Source organism: Puma concolor, chromosome F2 (assembly GCF_028749965.1).
Source record: "Puma concolor isolate L17-30 chromosome F2, mPumCon1.1.hap2, whole genome shotgun sequence".
Classification (NCBI taxonomy): Eukaryota; Metazoa; Chordata; class Mammalia; order Carnivora; family Felidae; genus Puma; species Puma concolor.
Genome location: NC_141684.1, coordinates 34,632,896 through 34,646,345, shown reverse-complemented (window position 1 = coordinate 34,646,345; position 13,450 = coordinate 34,632,896). Strand labels below are relative to the sequence as shown.

Here is a 13,450-nt window from a genome sequence, read left to right as displayed (position 1 = left end):
AGTCAAGAATGATCATTCAGTAGTGAATTTCTCCCACTGCATGTAACTTACCCTCCCTGAACCTCAGTTTCCTCATCTGTGAATGGTGCAAACAGAGGAGGTATCAACCCCCCTAGGATTGTCCAGAGGACAGAGTATGTGTAAAAGACTTTGCGTGGTTCCTGGGGCTTAGTGAGTGTTAGCACTTATGAAAAATCAGTTCTTTTTAAATTTTTTATATTAAAAAAATGTCTGCTGAAGTATAATGACAAACAAGGTTATATTAGTTTCAGGTGTACAGCATATTGATTCAAAAATTCTATACATTACTCAGTGCCCACCGCAATAAGTGTAATCACCACCTGTCCCCATACAACGCTATTACATTGTTGACTATATTCCCTATGCTGTTCCTTTTCACCTCTGTGACTTATTTTATAACTGGAGGTTGGTATCTCTTAATCCCCTTTACCTACTTCACAGATCCCCCCACCCACCTCCCCTTTGGCAACCACGAGTTCTCTGCATTTAAGAGTGGTTTTTTTTTTTTTTTTGTTTTGTTTCTGAAACATCTTGGGTTTTTTTTAATGTTTATTTATTTTGAGAGGCGGGAGGGGCAGAGAAAGAGGTGGAGAGAGAATCCCCAGCAGGCTCCCAGCTCTCAGCGCTGAGCCCCAGGCCCCCTGGATCCCAACTGTGAGATCATGGCCTGAGGGGAGATCAAGAGTTGGCTGGCTTAACCCACTGAGCCCAACCAGGCGGCTCTGAAACACTGAATCTTAGTCATTTGGGTCATGGGCCCCTGGGCGAACCTGATGATACCTATGGTTCTGCGCCTCCCAATGTCACCTCCTAAAAAGAGCTTGCCCGCAGTGCCAGTTTCACAACCCCTGAAGGTGGTTTGTGGACCCAGGTTAGGGCACTTGCCTTTCAGGGGTCACTTAGGCGTGCCGTCTCCACTCCCGCCCTCCAAGCTTCCACCTGTGGCCGCCAGAACGCCGCCACCGGCCCGGACTCTGCAGGCGGCTTCTCCGCGAGGGTCCGGGCGGGCCGAGCGGCGGCGCCGGAGGGGGCGGGCTCGGCTCTCGGCCCGCCCCGTGTCGGGCTCGGGGTAGGGGCTCTGGCCTATTACAGGATGGAAACTCGGGTGTCCAGAGGGGCGGGAGGGAGAGGGAGTCGGAGGGAGGCGCGCGGGTGAAAGGGGCATTGATGCAGCCTGCGGCGGCCTGGGAGCACGGCGGGGCCAGACTCTGATCAGGTCCCGGCTCCGCGTCTCCTCCTCCTTCTCCTCCTCCTCCTCCTGCTCCGCGCCTCCCCGGGCCGCCGCGCGCCATGCGCCCCCACGGCCCCGCCGCGGCCTCCCTGCAGCGGCTCCTCGGCCTCCTGCTGCTGTTGCTGCTGCAGCTGCGGACGCCGTCGAGCGCCTCCGAGACCCCCAAGGGGAAGCAAAAGGCGCTGCTCCGGCAGAGGGAGGTGGTGGACCTGGTGAGTGCGGCGGCGGGGACAGAGCCGCGGGCCGCACCGGGAGGAAGTGCGTCCAGCTGTTGGGGGCGGGGTGGTCTGTACAGCTGTGTAGGTGGGTCGTGCGTGCGACTGGGTGTCCCGCTTTGTCTGCGTCCACGTGTAAGGTAGGACCTGCGCTAGGCGTGCGGTGAGGTCGTGGAACTCGCACGGGAGACCCAAGTGGCAGGGCCATCGTGGAGCGGAGACGCGACGTGGGTCGGGTGGGACGCCCCAAAATACAGGGAGACGCCCAATAATTTCTGGCCTCTGAGGGCCCTCCACACCCCAGAAAGATGGAGAGGGTTAGGGCGGCAGTGAGAGCAGAAGGAGGAGCTTAGGTAGGTTGGAAGGTGGGCCTGGGAGCTGCCTGGGAGACCCTAGACTCGCTGATCCCTTGGGTGGGCCTGGCCCAGAGCCCTGTGACGTGTCCTGTGTTGGGGCTGGTGGCCACGTCTGCCTGCAGGAGAGAATAACAACCCTTACAAAGCATCCGTCCAACTCTTTGTAACTTGAATACTATGAGTCATGTGGGTCATCTTCCTAGGAAGTATGGGCTGCAATTTACTTTGCTGGACGACCACAGCTCAGGACCGGAATGGTTCAGAGGGATTAAGGCCAGAAGGGGAAAATGAAGGGACCCCGCACTAACCCTCCAAGGACCCATTTCATTGTTCTGTTTAGACAGACAGGTAGTCAGTTCTTCCAGATACCCTCAGTCCCCAGCCTGTGGCCACCAAGCTGGAGCATCACAGTGGAGCTAAGGGAGAAGACAGTTTCCAGGACAGCAAATAGCCCAAGTGCTTTCTGAAGGGCTAATCTATGGGAAGGTCTGTTTGCTTAAAGCTCTTTCCCTCCGAAAATCAACAAACCTAGCCCTGTGTCTAGAGCTGTCCTTTCACAAGCTACCATATTCCTTGGCACATAATAAACTTAAGTCCTTAAGCCAATCTTATTTGCAGACAAATACGGTTTACAGGCATTGCAGGGCATAAAGTGGGGGCATTGTTTTGATAAAAACCGTTTTGAATTTGTTAAGTTGCCATTATAAACTGAGCTAATAAACCAAACTCCCTGGCAGCTAGTTCTATGCCAGATTCAAAAGCTCTGGAAAAAAATTCCTGCCATCGCACACTGCACTTTTTGGTGATGTGCTATGTAATTTTGTTCCACAAAGCAGACAATGTGTTCAGGGCTCCGGTTCTATTTTAAGTGTCTAAGTTGTTTAAAACTGTACCAAATGGTTGTGGTTCATCTGCAGTTTGCATTTATGAATTTGCAATTATGATACACAAAATACCCCTTTTCTCCATAAAGCTAGCAATTTTTTCTTTTCCTCCAAGGATTTTCAGTACCTGCGGTTTCCCACAAATCTCGCCCTGCTTGGAAAAGCTTATTGTGCAGCCAAGCTCAGGTGCATCCTGTAGATTGGATTTGGTTTTGCTGGAGAAAAAAATGTTCATGTGGTCATTAAGAAGGTTTCAACAGATTCTATAAAGCAGCTTCTTTGTACAGAATCTGTCAAAGCGTTCCTTTCAAGCTTCCAGCAAGCTCTGCCCCCTGGTGGCCATGGAGAGAAATAGGGGCTCATTCTACCGACATTTATAGAACCCCTGCCTAGTACTAAGCACGTGCTGGGATAGCATTTTATTTTATTTTATTTTTTTAACTTCTAAAAATTTATTTTTTGAGAGAAAGTGAGAGAGTGGGGGAGGGGCAGAGAGAGAGGGAGACACAGAATCAGAAGCAGGCTCCAGGCTCCAGGCTCTGAGCTGTAAGGACAGAGCCCCGTGCTGGGCTTGAACCCACCAATTGAGAGATCATGACCTGAGCTGAAGTTGGTCACTTAACCAACAGAGCCACCCAGCCGCCCCAAAGGTTAGCATTTTAAAGTGAGAAGACAGATGTAATACCTGTGGAACCAAATTCAATATAATTACGTGGTCACTGAAATGCAGATTATTCCTTTATTTTTTATTTTTTTGAGAGAGAGAGAGCACACGAGTGGAAGATGGGCAGAGAGAATCTTTTAAAAAAAATTTTTTTTTCAACGTTTATTTATTTTTTTTGGGACAGAGAGAGACAGAGCATGAACGGGGGAGGGGCAGAGAGAGGGAGACACAGAATCGGAAACAGGCTCCAGGCTCTGAGCCATCAGCCCAGAGCCTGACGCGGGGCTCGAACTCACGGACCGCGAGATCGTGACCTGGCTGAAGTCGGACGCTTAACCGACTGCGCCACCCAGGCGCCCCTAGAGAGAGAGAGAGAATCTTAAGCAAGCTCACTCAGCATGGTGTCCAACTTGGGGTTTGATCTTACCACAGTAAGATCATGACCTGAGCCAAAATCAAGAGTTGGATGCTTAATCAACTGAGCCATCCAGGGACCCCTGTTTTAGAATATTTTGTATTTTAGCGTGTCTTCAAATACTTTTGAAATTTTATTAAATATTTTTCTTACTATTTCCTTGGCAATAAATAAATAGTGCTTTTTTTTTCTTACATCAGGAAAATGGCAGTGGCCAAAGTCATGACATAAATCATTTATGAAAACATAGGGCACCTGGGTGGCTCAGTCGGTTGGGCATCCGACTTTGGCTCAGGTCATGATCTTGCGGTCCGTGGGTTCGAGCTGTGCTTTGGGCTCTGTGCTGACAGCTCAGAGCCTGGAGCCTGCTTTGGATTCTGTGTCTCCCTCTCTCTCTGTTCCTCTCCCACTCATGCTCTGTCTCTCTCTGTCTCTCAGAAATAAGTGCTAAAAAAAAAAAAATTAAAACAAAGATGAGGGTCCCCTGAGTGGCTCTGTCATTTGAGGATCTGACTTTTGATTTTGCCTCAGGTCATAATCCCAAGGTCATGGAATCCAGCCTCCCCTCCCCCCCATCAGCATGGAGCCTGCTTAAGATTCTCTCTCTCCTCTCTCTCTACCCCTCTGCCCTTCTCCCCTGCTCTCATGCACTCTCTCTCTCTCTCTCTCAAATAAATTGTAAAAAAACAAATATAAAGCTGGTGATGGGAAAAGAAATTGATTGGGAAACATTATATACATGAGGATCCTTCCTAGGTAATGTCATTACTGGATTTTATAATATGAAATAATTTATAATATGAACTCTAATCCCAGATGGCGAAATTGAAAGATAAGCTTTGAAGTTATTTTAATCTGTAAGGAATCTTGGGTTTTGTTGTTGTTGTTGTTCTCACTGGACAGGATCTTTATATAGAATGACAGTATAATTTACACAAATAGGGGAATGTTAAAGTAAAAATTTAAGTGGATCGCATTTGGGGTTTGGAGGGCCCTAATAAGTGGACCAACTCAGGAATAGACATGGGAATTAGACGGAGATAAAATATCACCCTTACCACTTATCCAGCTACATTGGTATGAGTGGCTTATGTGTGCTGGCTGGCAGGTTTGCTAATGTTCCCTTTCCCAGCTCTAGACCCTGGCAAGGTCCACCCGAGGGAGTAGACATACTTGCCCAGTATCACTGCCTCACATGGTCTTGGGGGAATAATAAGAATCCTTACGGCTGACATACACTGCTTACTGTGCCCCGCACTGCTCTAAGCACATTTTATATATTATCTCACTTAAATCTCATACGAACCCTACAAGGTAAGAATCTTTACTATTTTCTTCATTTTACAGGTAAGGAAACGGGCACTGAAATGTTGAGTCAGTTGCCTTATCTCACCGAGCTAATATGTGGTTGAGCCAGGATTAAAATCCAGAGAATCTGGTGCAAGAACTCATGCTCTTAACTTCTACCTGACACCGAGAAATAATCATAGCACTTAAGAAGTTGGATAGATTCCTGCCAACCTCATGAAAACCAGTGGTCACCTGTAACCATGTCATTCACTCCTAAGAAGGAGTGAGGTTGGAGGCCAGACGTGTTACCCTAGTGACACTCCCTTCACATAAAAATAGAAGCAGGAGATGTGCAATCCATTTCAAAGGTTTCGCCCGTTTAAGATAATTATTAACTAAGCTCTTTAAATAATTTTATCACTAGGAATATATCTTAGGGAGATAATTCAAAAGATGAAGAAAGCTCTGTGTATGAAGATTTTCATTACAATAATATTAATGACAGACAAAATAGGAACAGCGTAAGTATCCCCAAATAATGCAATGGTTGCAGAAAAATGTTAAAGTATCATTCTGAAATCCAAGTCCCTTTACAGCATGTAGGGTCAGACGAAAATGGCAGTGTATTCAATTATGTTCACGCTGAAATACAGCTATTTAAAAATCGTGTATACTTTTAATAGGCAGTAGAAAAAAGCAGGCAAATGAAAACATTGTGTCATCTTTGACTTGTGTGTGTGCTTGCGTGCCTACAGTCTGTGCAATGAAAAGAACAGGAAAGAAATCTTAACATTTTAGAAATCACTTTAAAATCAGTTCTCTATAATAACTCATTTAGAACATGAGCCAGTAGTATAAAGAGATTCTGCGCTCCAGGTGCTCAAAAATAAATGCAATTCTAATCGGAATGAGTCTTGGAATCGTAAGCGGTGAGAGTCTGTCCCTATTTCCTTTTTCTGCTCTAGTATAATGGAATGTGCTTACAAGGACCTGCAGGGGTGCCTGGGCGAGACGGAAGCCCTGGGGCCAATGGCATTCCTGGGACCCCCGGGATCCCCGGTCGGGATGGATTCAAAGGAGAAAAGGGAGAATGCCTGAGGGAAAGCTTTGAGGAGTCCTGGACACCTAACTACAAGCAGTGCTCGTGGAGTTCACTGAATTACGGCATTGATCTTGGCAAAATTGCGGTAAGTGAAGTCTGAGTTATTTTAAAGTTGAAGCAAAACTTAAGAGTTTTCATAGTTGAGTGTGAATTTTGGATGAGATTTTATTTTATTTTTACTAGAAGGCTTTTTACAAAATTAAGGAGTAGGGACCCTGTAGCTTTTAAGTTAGGATTAATGAAAAAAAAAAAGCTAACATTTCAAAGTTGATTTTATAAAGGTATTTCTAAGACAAATAAATCACCATGTTATTTTAGCCCGGATAATACCTAACATAACTTACTCTCCCCTTTTTATTTTTATTTTTTATTTATTTATTTTTTCAATATATGAAATTTATTGTCAAATTGGTTTCCTTACAACACCCAGTGCTCATCCCAAAAGGTGCCCTCCTCAATACCCATCACCCACCCTCCCCTCCCTCCCGCCCCCCATCTACTCTCCCCTTTTTAAAATTTTTTTTTTTTTTTCAACGTTTATTTATTTTTGGGATAGAGAGAGACAGAGCATGAACGGGGGAGGGACAGAGAGAGAGGGAGACACAGAATCGGAAACAGGCTCCAGGCTCTGAGCCATCAGCCCAGAGCCTGACGCGGGGCTCGAACTCACGGACCGCGAGATCGTGACCTGGCTGAAGTCGGACGCTTAACCGACTGCGCCACCCAGGCGCCCCTACTCTCCCCTTTTTAAATGCAAACTAAAAAGGGAGAGTGTGAGTGTCTGTGTTGGATGGTAAGCAACCTTCCAGTCTTATCCTAAAGTGAATTTAAATTTAAATTAGTGTAAGAAATTCTCCTGTGGCTCCAGGCCACGAAAGAGTGGGAAAAAATTTCCAAGAAACTACCCTGTGATAGGAATTATCTCGAAGTGGGAAGTCTATTGGTATTTGTCCTTATTCTGGGTAGCAGGTGTGGCTTAAAATTGCTAAGCTTACGGGAGGTGGAATGGACCAGAGATATACTACAGTGAGCATTTAAAGTTTGTCTGTGAGGGCACCTGGGTGGCTCAGTTGGTTAAGCGTCAGACTGGTTCAGGCCATGAACTCACAGTTCATGAGTTCGAGTCCCGCGTCGGGCTCTGTGTTGACAGCCTGCTTCAGATTCTGTGTCTCCCTTTCTCTCTGCTCCTCCCCAGCTTGCACTGTCTCCTTCTCTCAAAAATAAACAAACATTAACAAAAAATTTTTTTAAAAATTTGTGAGGCTCCTGGGGTGGCTCAGTCAGCTAAGCATCTGACTCTTGATTTCAGCTCAGGTCATGATCTCACAGTTTGTGAGCTTGGGCTCTGCACTGACAGCGTGGAGCCTGTTTGGGCTTCTCTTTCCCTGTCTTTCTGCCTCTCCTCTGCTCGCTCTCTCAATAAACAAATAAATACATACATACATAAACAAACAAATGAACTTAAATTAAAAAAAAAATTGTCTGTAACGGTGAGGTGGGGGAAAAGTACTCAAAAGAGCCTGAGTGGCAAAGCATTTTGATTCACGATTCTAGTCACTTTAATTAGTGTTTGCTTCAAAAGCAACTGGCAAGACGATCGGGATGGCCCAGAGCTGAAGAAGCTTGGTGCTATTTCTAAGCCTCTTTCTTCTTTTGTTGCCCAGTGCCGTACCTGGTTCTGTATGTACAATATATTATTCCTTGATAGTAACCACTCCTACCATCAGCCAATGCAAATAGAAGAGATTTTACTTTCGGAACACTCTGAGATGCTCCTCGCCGTAGCTTTTTCACGTCTGCTCGCTTGCAAACCGTTCGAGACTGTCTTGATTTGATTTGTGCGTACTCGAAGTTCCAGAGAGCTTCCATAGTTTTGGTGACTGTGACCACTTGCACTTTCGTATGTGACTTCTTAGAAAGCATTTGGTTAAAATGCCGCCTGCTTCTTTACACATCTGACGGGGACGGACTGGTTACTTACAGTTCATCAAAAGTTGCTGAGTTCTACAACTATCCGTGTGGACTCTACATATTTAATATGTTTTTAAGTTTCTTAGGAGCGGTCAGAATGGGTTTGGGAGTTTTCTGCAAGTGAAAGATAGTAGACCGTGAGCCAGTGGAGAGACAAATTTTGCAAAGAATATGGACAGGGCTGGTCTAGAATATAAATTCCACGAGGGCAGAGATTCTGTTTCATTTACTGCTGTAACTGTAACATCCAGCATAAAGGGCTCAGGAGATATTTTTTGGAATGGAAAAAAAAAGTCAATATATAGATTGGTTTGGTTTAAAATACGGAAGACTAGCTGTTTTGAGTAAAACCAAAAGATACCTTCAATGACGTGAATAATTTTAAGAATGCTGTAATTTGATTTTCTGAGAGTACCTCATATCAGGCTTTTATCTATCTTGCAGAGAACCTCTCTCCTTCTGTAAAAGTTAAGCTTTTTAAAATGTAATTTGAGGGGCACCTGGGTGGCTCATTCAGTTAAGCGTCCAACTCTTGGTTTCGGCTCAGGTCATGATGTCACGGTTTTGTGGGTTGGAGCCCCACATGGGGCTCTGTGCTGGCAATGCAGAGCCTGCTTGGGATCCTCTCTCTCCCCCTCTGCAGGGGAGGGGCAGAGAGAGAGGGAGACACAGAATCCAAAACAGGCTCCAGGCTCTGAGCCATCAGCACAGAGCCCGACACGGGACTCGAACTCATGAACTGTGAGATCGTGACCTGAGCCGAAGGGAGACGCTTAACCGACTGAGCCACCCAGGCAGCCCTGAAAGCATAATTTTAATTAAAGTTGAAAACGCTAATAAAGCCTTGTTTCTGTGCTTGTGACAGGAGTGTACATTTACAAAGATGCGCTCCAACAGTGCTTTACGAGTTTTGTTCAGCGGCTCACTTCGGTTAAAATGCCGAAGTGCGTGCTGTCAGCGTTGGTATTTCACGTTCAACGGAGCTGAATGTTCAGGACCTCTTCCCATTGAAGCCATAATTTATTTGGACCAAGGAAGCCCTGAACTCAATTCAACAATTAATATTCATCGCACTTCTTCTGGTATGTAGAATAGTGACTGCGTGATGTGCCTTACGTCTTTAGAGACCAAAACTGGTTTTGAATCCACTAGCATGTTGGCTCACTAGCCTCTGAGAAGGAGACGTATAGCAGGTTTTCAGCACATGATTCTTCATCCTGGTTGCATTTCAGAATTCCCTGAAACGGATCTTTAAAAAAAAAAAACATGCAGGTGCCTGGGTCCCACCTCTGAACAACTGAGTCAGAATCTCTGTGGATCAGACTGTATTTTTTTTTTTAATTTTTTTTTCAACGTTTATTTATTTTTGGGACAGAGAGAGACAGAGCATGAACGGGGGAGGGGCAGAGAGAGAGGGAGACACAGAATCGGAAACAGGCTCCAGGCTCCGAGCCATCAGCCCAGAGCCCGACGCGGGGCTCGAACTCACGGACCGCGAGATCGTGACCTGGCTGAAGTCGGACGCTTAACCGACTGCGCCACCCAGGCGCCCCCAGACTGTATTTTTTAAAAGATCCCCAAGGTTGAAAATTACTGAGTTAGATGAAATGGCAAAACAGTCTCTAATGCCAGAGAGCAGTGGTTTTCAACCATGGCTACGTATTCGGCACAACTGGGGCACTTAAAATCCCTGTACCTGAGTACCACCCCTCCAGGGGGTCTGACTTACCGGGTATGGAGGCTGCTGAGGGAATGGATTGCAGAATCTCTTCCAGTTATTTTAATGCTCATGAGATCCACTAGCATAGACTGATAAGGAGATTACTTCTCTGCCTTGTCCTTTAAAAGGGTGGATACGGTCTGCTGAACTTGCAAAAGAGAACATGGCCATATTGCATTCTCTGTTTCTGTGAAAGAATGACATTCGTTTCAACCAGTGTTTGCTTAAACTGTAAGGGAAAAAACTTGGTTGGTTTGTTCTGTCTTAAGGCTCATTCACGAAAATTTGGACGATACCAAGAAATAGAACTGGGGGGCTGCCGATTAAAGCCATCACCCAGACGTACCACTATCGATATTTGGTTTCTTTTTTTTTTTTTTAATTTTTTTTTTTCAAAGTTTATTTTATTTTTGGGACAGAGAGAGACAGAGCATGAACGGGGGAGGGGCAGAGAGAGAGGGAGACACAGAATTGGAAACAGGCTCCAGGCTCCGAGCCATCAGCCCAGAGCCCGACGCGGGGCTCGAACTCACGGACCGCGAGATCGTGACCTGGCTGAAGTCGGACGCTTAACCGACTGCGCCACCCAGGCGCCCCGATATTTGGTTTCTTGAGTTGCAGTGAGATCGCACAGCATGACCGCCCATGCTGGGAGAATCACAAGATGTATATATCACCAGCTTCATTTCCCTGATTTCTTGCAAGGATTTCTCACTAATCTTGCACTTAAAAATGGCGGAGGGAAGAGAAGAGATCCCTCCACTGTAAACCAGAGGAAATTATATTTCAGCATGCTTTGGGGATTCAAGATACTGTACCCAGAAACCAGTATCTCACATTTCTTATTCCTAAGAAATTAAGTGCGTCCCTTCCACATTCTTCCTCAAATCCCCGCCGTATCTTTCAGATATAAAGAAGATATTTTAATCCCCTCTTTTTGCACATAGAGAAGGTCCAGGGAAATAAAGTGTGTTACCCAGGACAGTAGAGTCAGTGTCCAGGAAAGCAGAAACCAGCTCCTTGCCTGCCCTCTTGTCTCCCCAACCCGCTCTTTGGTCCGGTTAAAAAGCTGCATCACTAAGTCCTTAGATACATGTGCTGGAAAGGATGATATGTTTTGCATCTTGAGAAGCAGTCTCTAAAATAAGAAAAATCTGGATATAAAATTAAAATTTGATTAGGAAGTGATATGTGTTAAATAGTCATTGGAATGAGTAACTAACTTTCTATTGTATTACCTTTAAGGTGTTTGAGCTAATATCTTGCTATGATATAAGCTCTCAGGCCCATGAACTGTGACCTATACGTGCATATGCCTTATAAATTATTTAATATAGCATTTCCCAACCATGTTGTGGAAACTCATTTGGTGTGATCCGTTGGGTGGAATGTCAGAAGTAATTTGTTACTCATAACAGTTTCTGTGTTAAGGTTATGGAAGGTTACCCCTATAATAAAGTCACTTTCCCTCTCACACTGTTACTCTTTCTTGAGAGAAAGGAGACATACTTAGCACATTGAGGTTGACTGGAAGTCTTGGATATATCCATGGGAGTTTGAAAACATTTGAATGCTACTTTGTTACCTGGGTCTAGGAGGAAAATAGGTCTAGAACCCCCAATTCCAACATATTTTAGATGCTTAATAAATTGCAATAGTATATTATCATTGCAAAAATGTTCATTCATTCAAAAAACATTATGTTATATGTTAAAGACCATGAAGTGACCCTTTGACTCCTCATGCAAGACTGATGCTAGACCCCAACTTGTCTTATTACATCATGCAGTGTGAGGTGAGCAAGCTTCTAGGCCGTGGATCTGCAGAACTTGGGAGAACACGAGTATTATTTCTGGGCATTTTCACCAAGTGTGGCCCTAGGTTAAATGGAATTGTGGCCACACTGCTTAGTTCTCCCCGCTTTGAAAGGGGCCTGAACCACAGTCATATCACTGGATTCTGAGGGACTTACCATAGATTCACTGATGTGTCTGCTAAAAGAAGGACATAGCTTCAGATCTACATTACTGAGGCTCAGCTGGATTGTACTAACCTACCAAATGGGAAATCTGACCAGTCGCATGATGGCATCCCTCCACTACTCATATCGGGACCCATTTTCTTAAAGAATCTGGCAACCTTTGGTGCCTTTTCCTCCTTACACAGACACATATCTTTTTGTCTGTTAAAATGACCTTGGGGATTTTTTTTTTTTTTTTTAATATAGAAGAACCATGGTAAGATGGAATGCAAGTTGTATATTAGCATGTGAAAGTCCAGAGACCCTGAGAAAATTTGTATATTTATAAAGCAGAAGAACACAGAGGAAAAACAAGGCTGCTTGTTTTTTCACCGTGAGGAAATTCTATGAAAAATGGGATTCCCAGATTGGAGGACTGGTATAATGATTATGCTAGAATTTCTTTTAATGTTTTAAAAGTCCTTTCTTCTCCGTGAATGCCATCAAGTGTATAGGTAAGTGTTGGAAAAGACTTCCTTTAAAAAAGACCTGCATATCAAATAAAACTCTTGGCTTTCAAAAGTGTAGGCTTCCTTTGTTTAGTCAAATAAATTGCTTTTTTGTTTTCAGTCACCTAAACAGTAACTTTCAGGAACTAAACAGACTCTGCTTTTATGGTCAAAACCTGTAAGAAAACTATCTGTTAAGCTTATATCATCGAATGGATAGGAATACATCTCTTAAAAATATTTACTTGGTAAGAAAAAGAGAACTTATCTTTATGAAGTCCTGATTAAGTGTTAGAATTTTTAATTCATCGTACATTAAATAGATAAGTTATCCAGCTTGCTAAAGCACTAAAATTTAGATGAAGATTTTTGCTTTTCGTTCTAAAGAAAGATGTACCTTTCATCTCTGTTCTGCAGTGGAAGGACTTTGTGAAGGAATTGGTGCCGGACTAGTGGATGTTGCTATCTGGGTTGGGACTTGTTCGGATTACCCGAAAGGAGATGCCTCTACTGGATGGAATTCAGTGTCTCGCATTATTATTGAAGAACTACCAAAATAGATTCTTTAATTTTCATTCCCTACCTCTTTTTTATTAAACCTTTGAAGGGTTCATTTTAGTGGCGTTTTATATAATGTTTAATGTATACATCTGAATAAAAAACAAAGCTAAATGTGTTTACAGACCAAAGTGTGATTTCACACTGTTTGAAAGTCCAGTATTATTCATTTTCCTTCAATCAAAACTGGTTTCAGGATTTTGTAGTTGACTAGAATACTTTCTTCGTATTCCCCATTCCCTGAACCCGTAATTTGGGATGTCATCGCGGTCTTGAACTTTTCCTATTGTCTTAGGATAGCACCTTTTAAAACATAAGGCTACCAGTTTTTGTATAAGTTGTAAATGTTCAGAACTGTTTTATATCTGTGAAATAAAACTTGTTTCAGACTATTTTATTTTAAAAAAAAAATTTTTTTTTTTAACGTTTATTTATTTTTGGGACAGAGAGAGACAGAGCATGAACGGGGGAGGGGCAGAGAGAGAGGGAGACACAGAATCGGAAGCAGGCTCCAGGCTCCGAGCCATCAGCCCAGAGCCCGACACGGGGCTCGA

The 13,450-nt window shown here is 44.2% G+C and overlaps 1 protein-coding gene across 1 annotated transcript; it reads left to right on the top strand.

The window, feature by feature from the left end:
- Positions 1 to 1,148: 1,148 nt before the first annotated feature.
- CTHRC1 (collagen triple helix repeat containing 1) lies at positions 1,149 to 13,288 on the top strand. Its single transcript, XM_025922892.2, has 4 exons — positions 1,149 to 1,464; positions 6,042 to 6,263; positions 9,015 to 9,231; positions 12,756 to 13,288. Exons 1-4 carry the CDS (start codon positions 1,312 to 1,314, stop codon positions 12,896 to 12,898), a joined length of 735 nt encoding a protein of 244 aa, XP_025778677.1. The 5' UTR covers positions 1,149 to 1,311; the 3' UTR covers positions 12,899 to 13,288.
- The last annotated feature ends 162 nt before the right edge of the window (positions 13,289 to 13,450 follow it).

What these genes read in the sequence shown, in the direction of transcription:
- CTHRC1 (XM_025922892.2), top strand. Translation starts at nt 1,312, where the DNA reads ATGCGCCCCCACGGCCCCGCCGCGGCCTCCCTGCAGCGGCTCCTCGGC. An exon ending in TTGATCTTGGCAAAATTGCG is followed by an intron (nt 6,264 to 9,014) that starts GTAAGTGAAGTC and finishes TGCTTGTGACAG; the next exon opens with GAGTGTACATTTACAAAGAT. An exon ending in TATTCATCGCACTTCTTCTG is followed by an intron (nt 9,232 to 12,755) that starts GTATGTAGAATA and finishes TCTGTTCTGCAG; the next exon opens with TGGAAGGACTTTGTGAAGGA.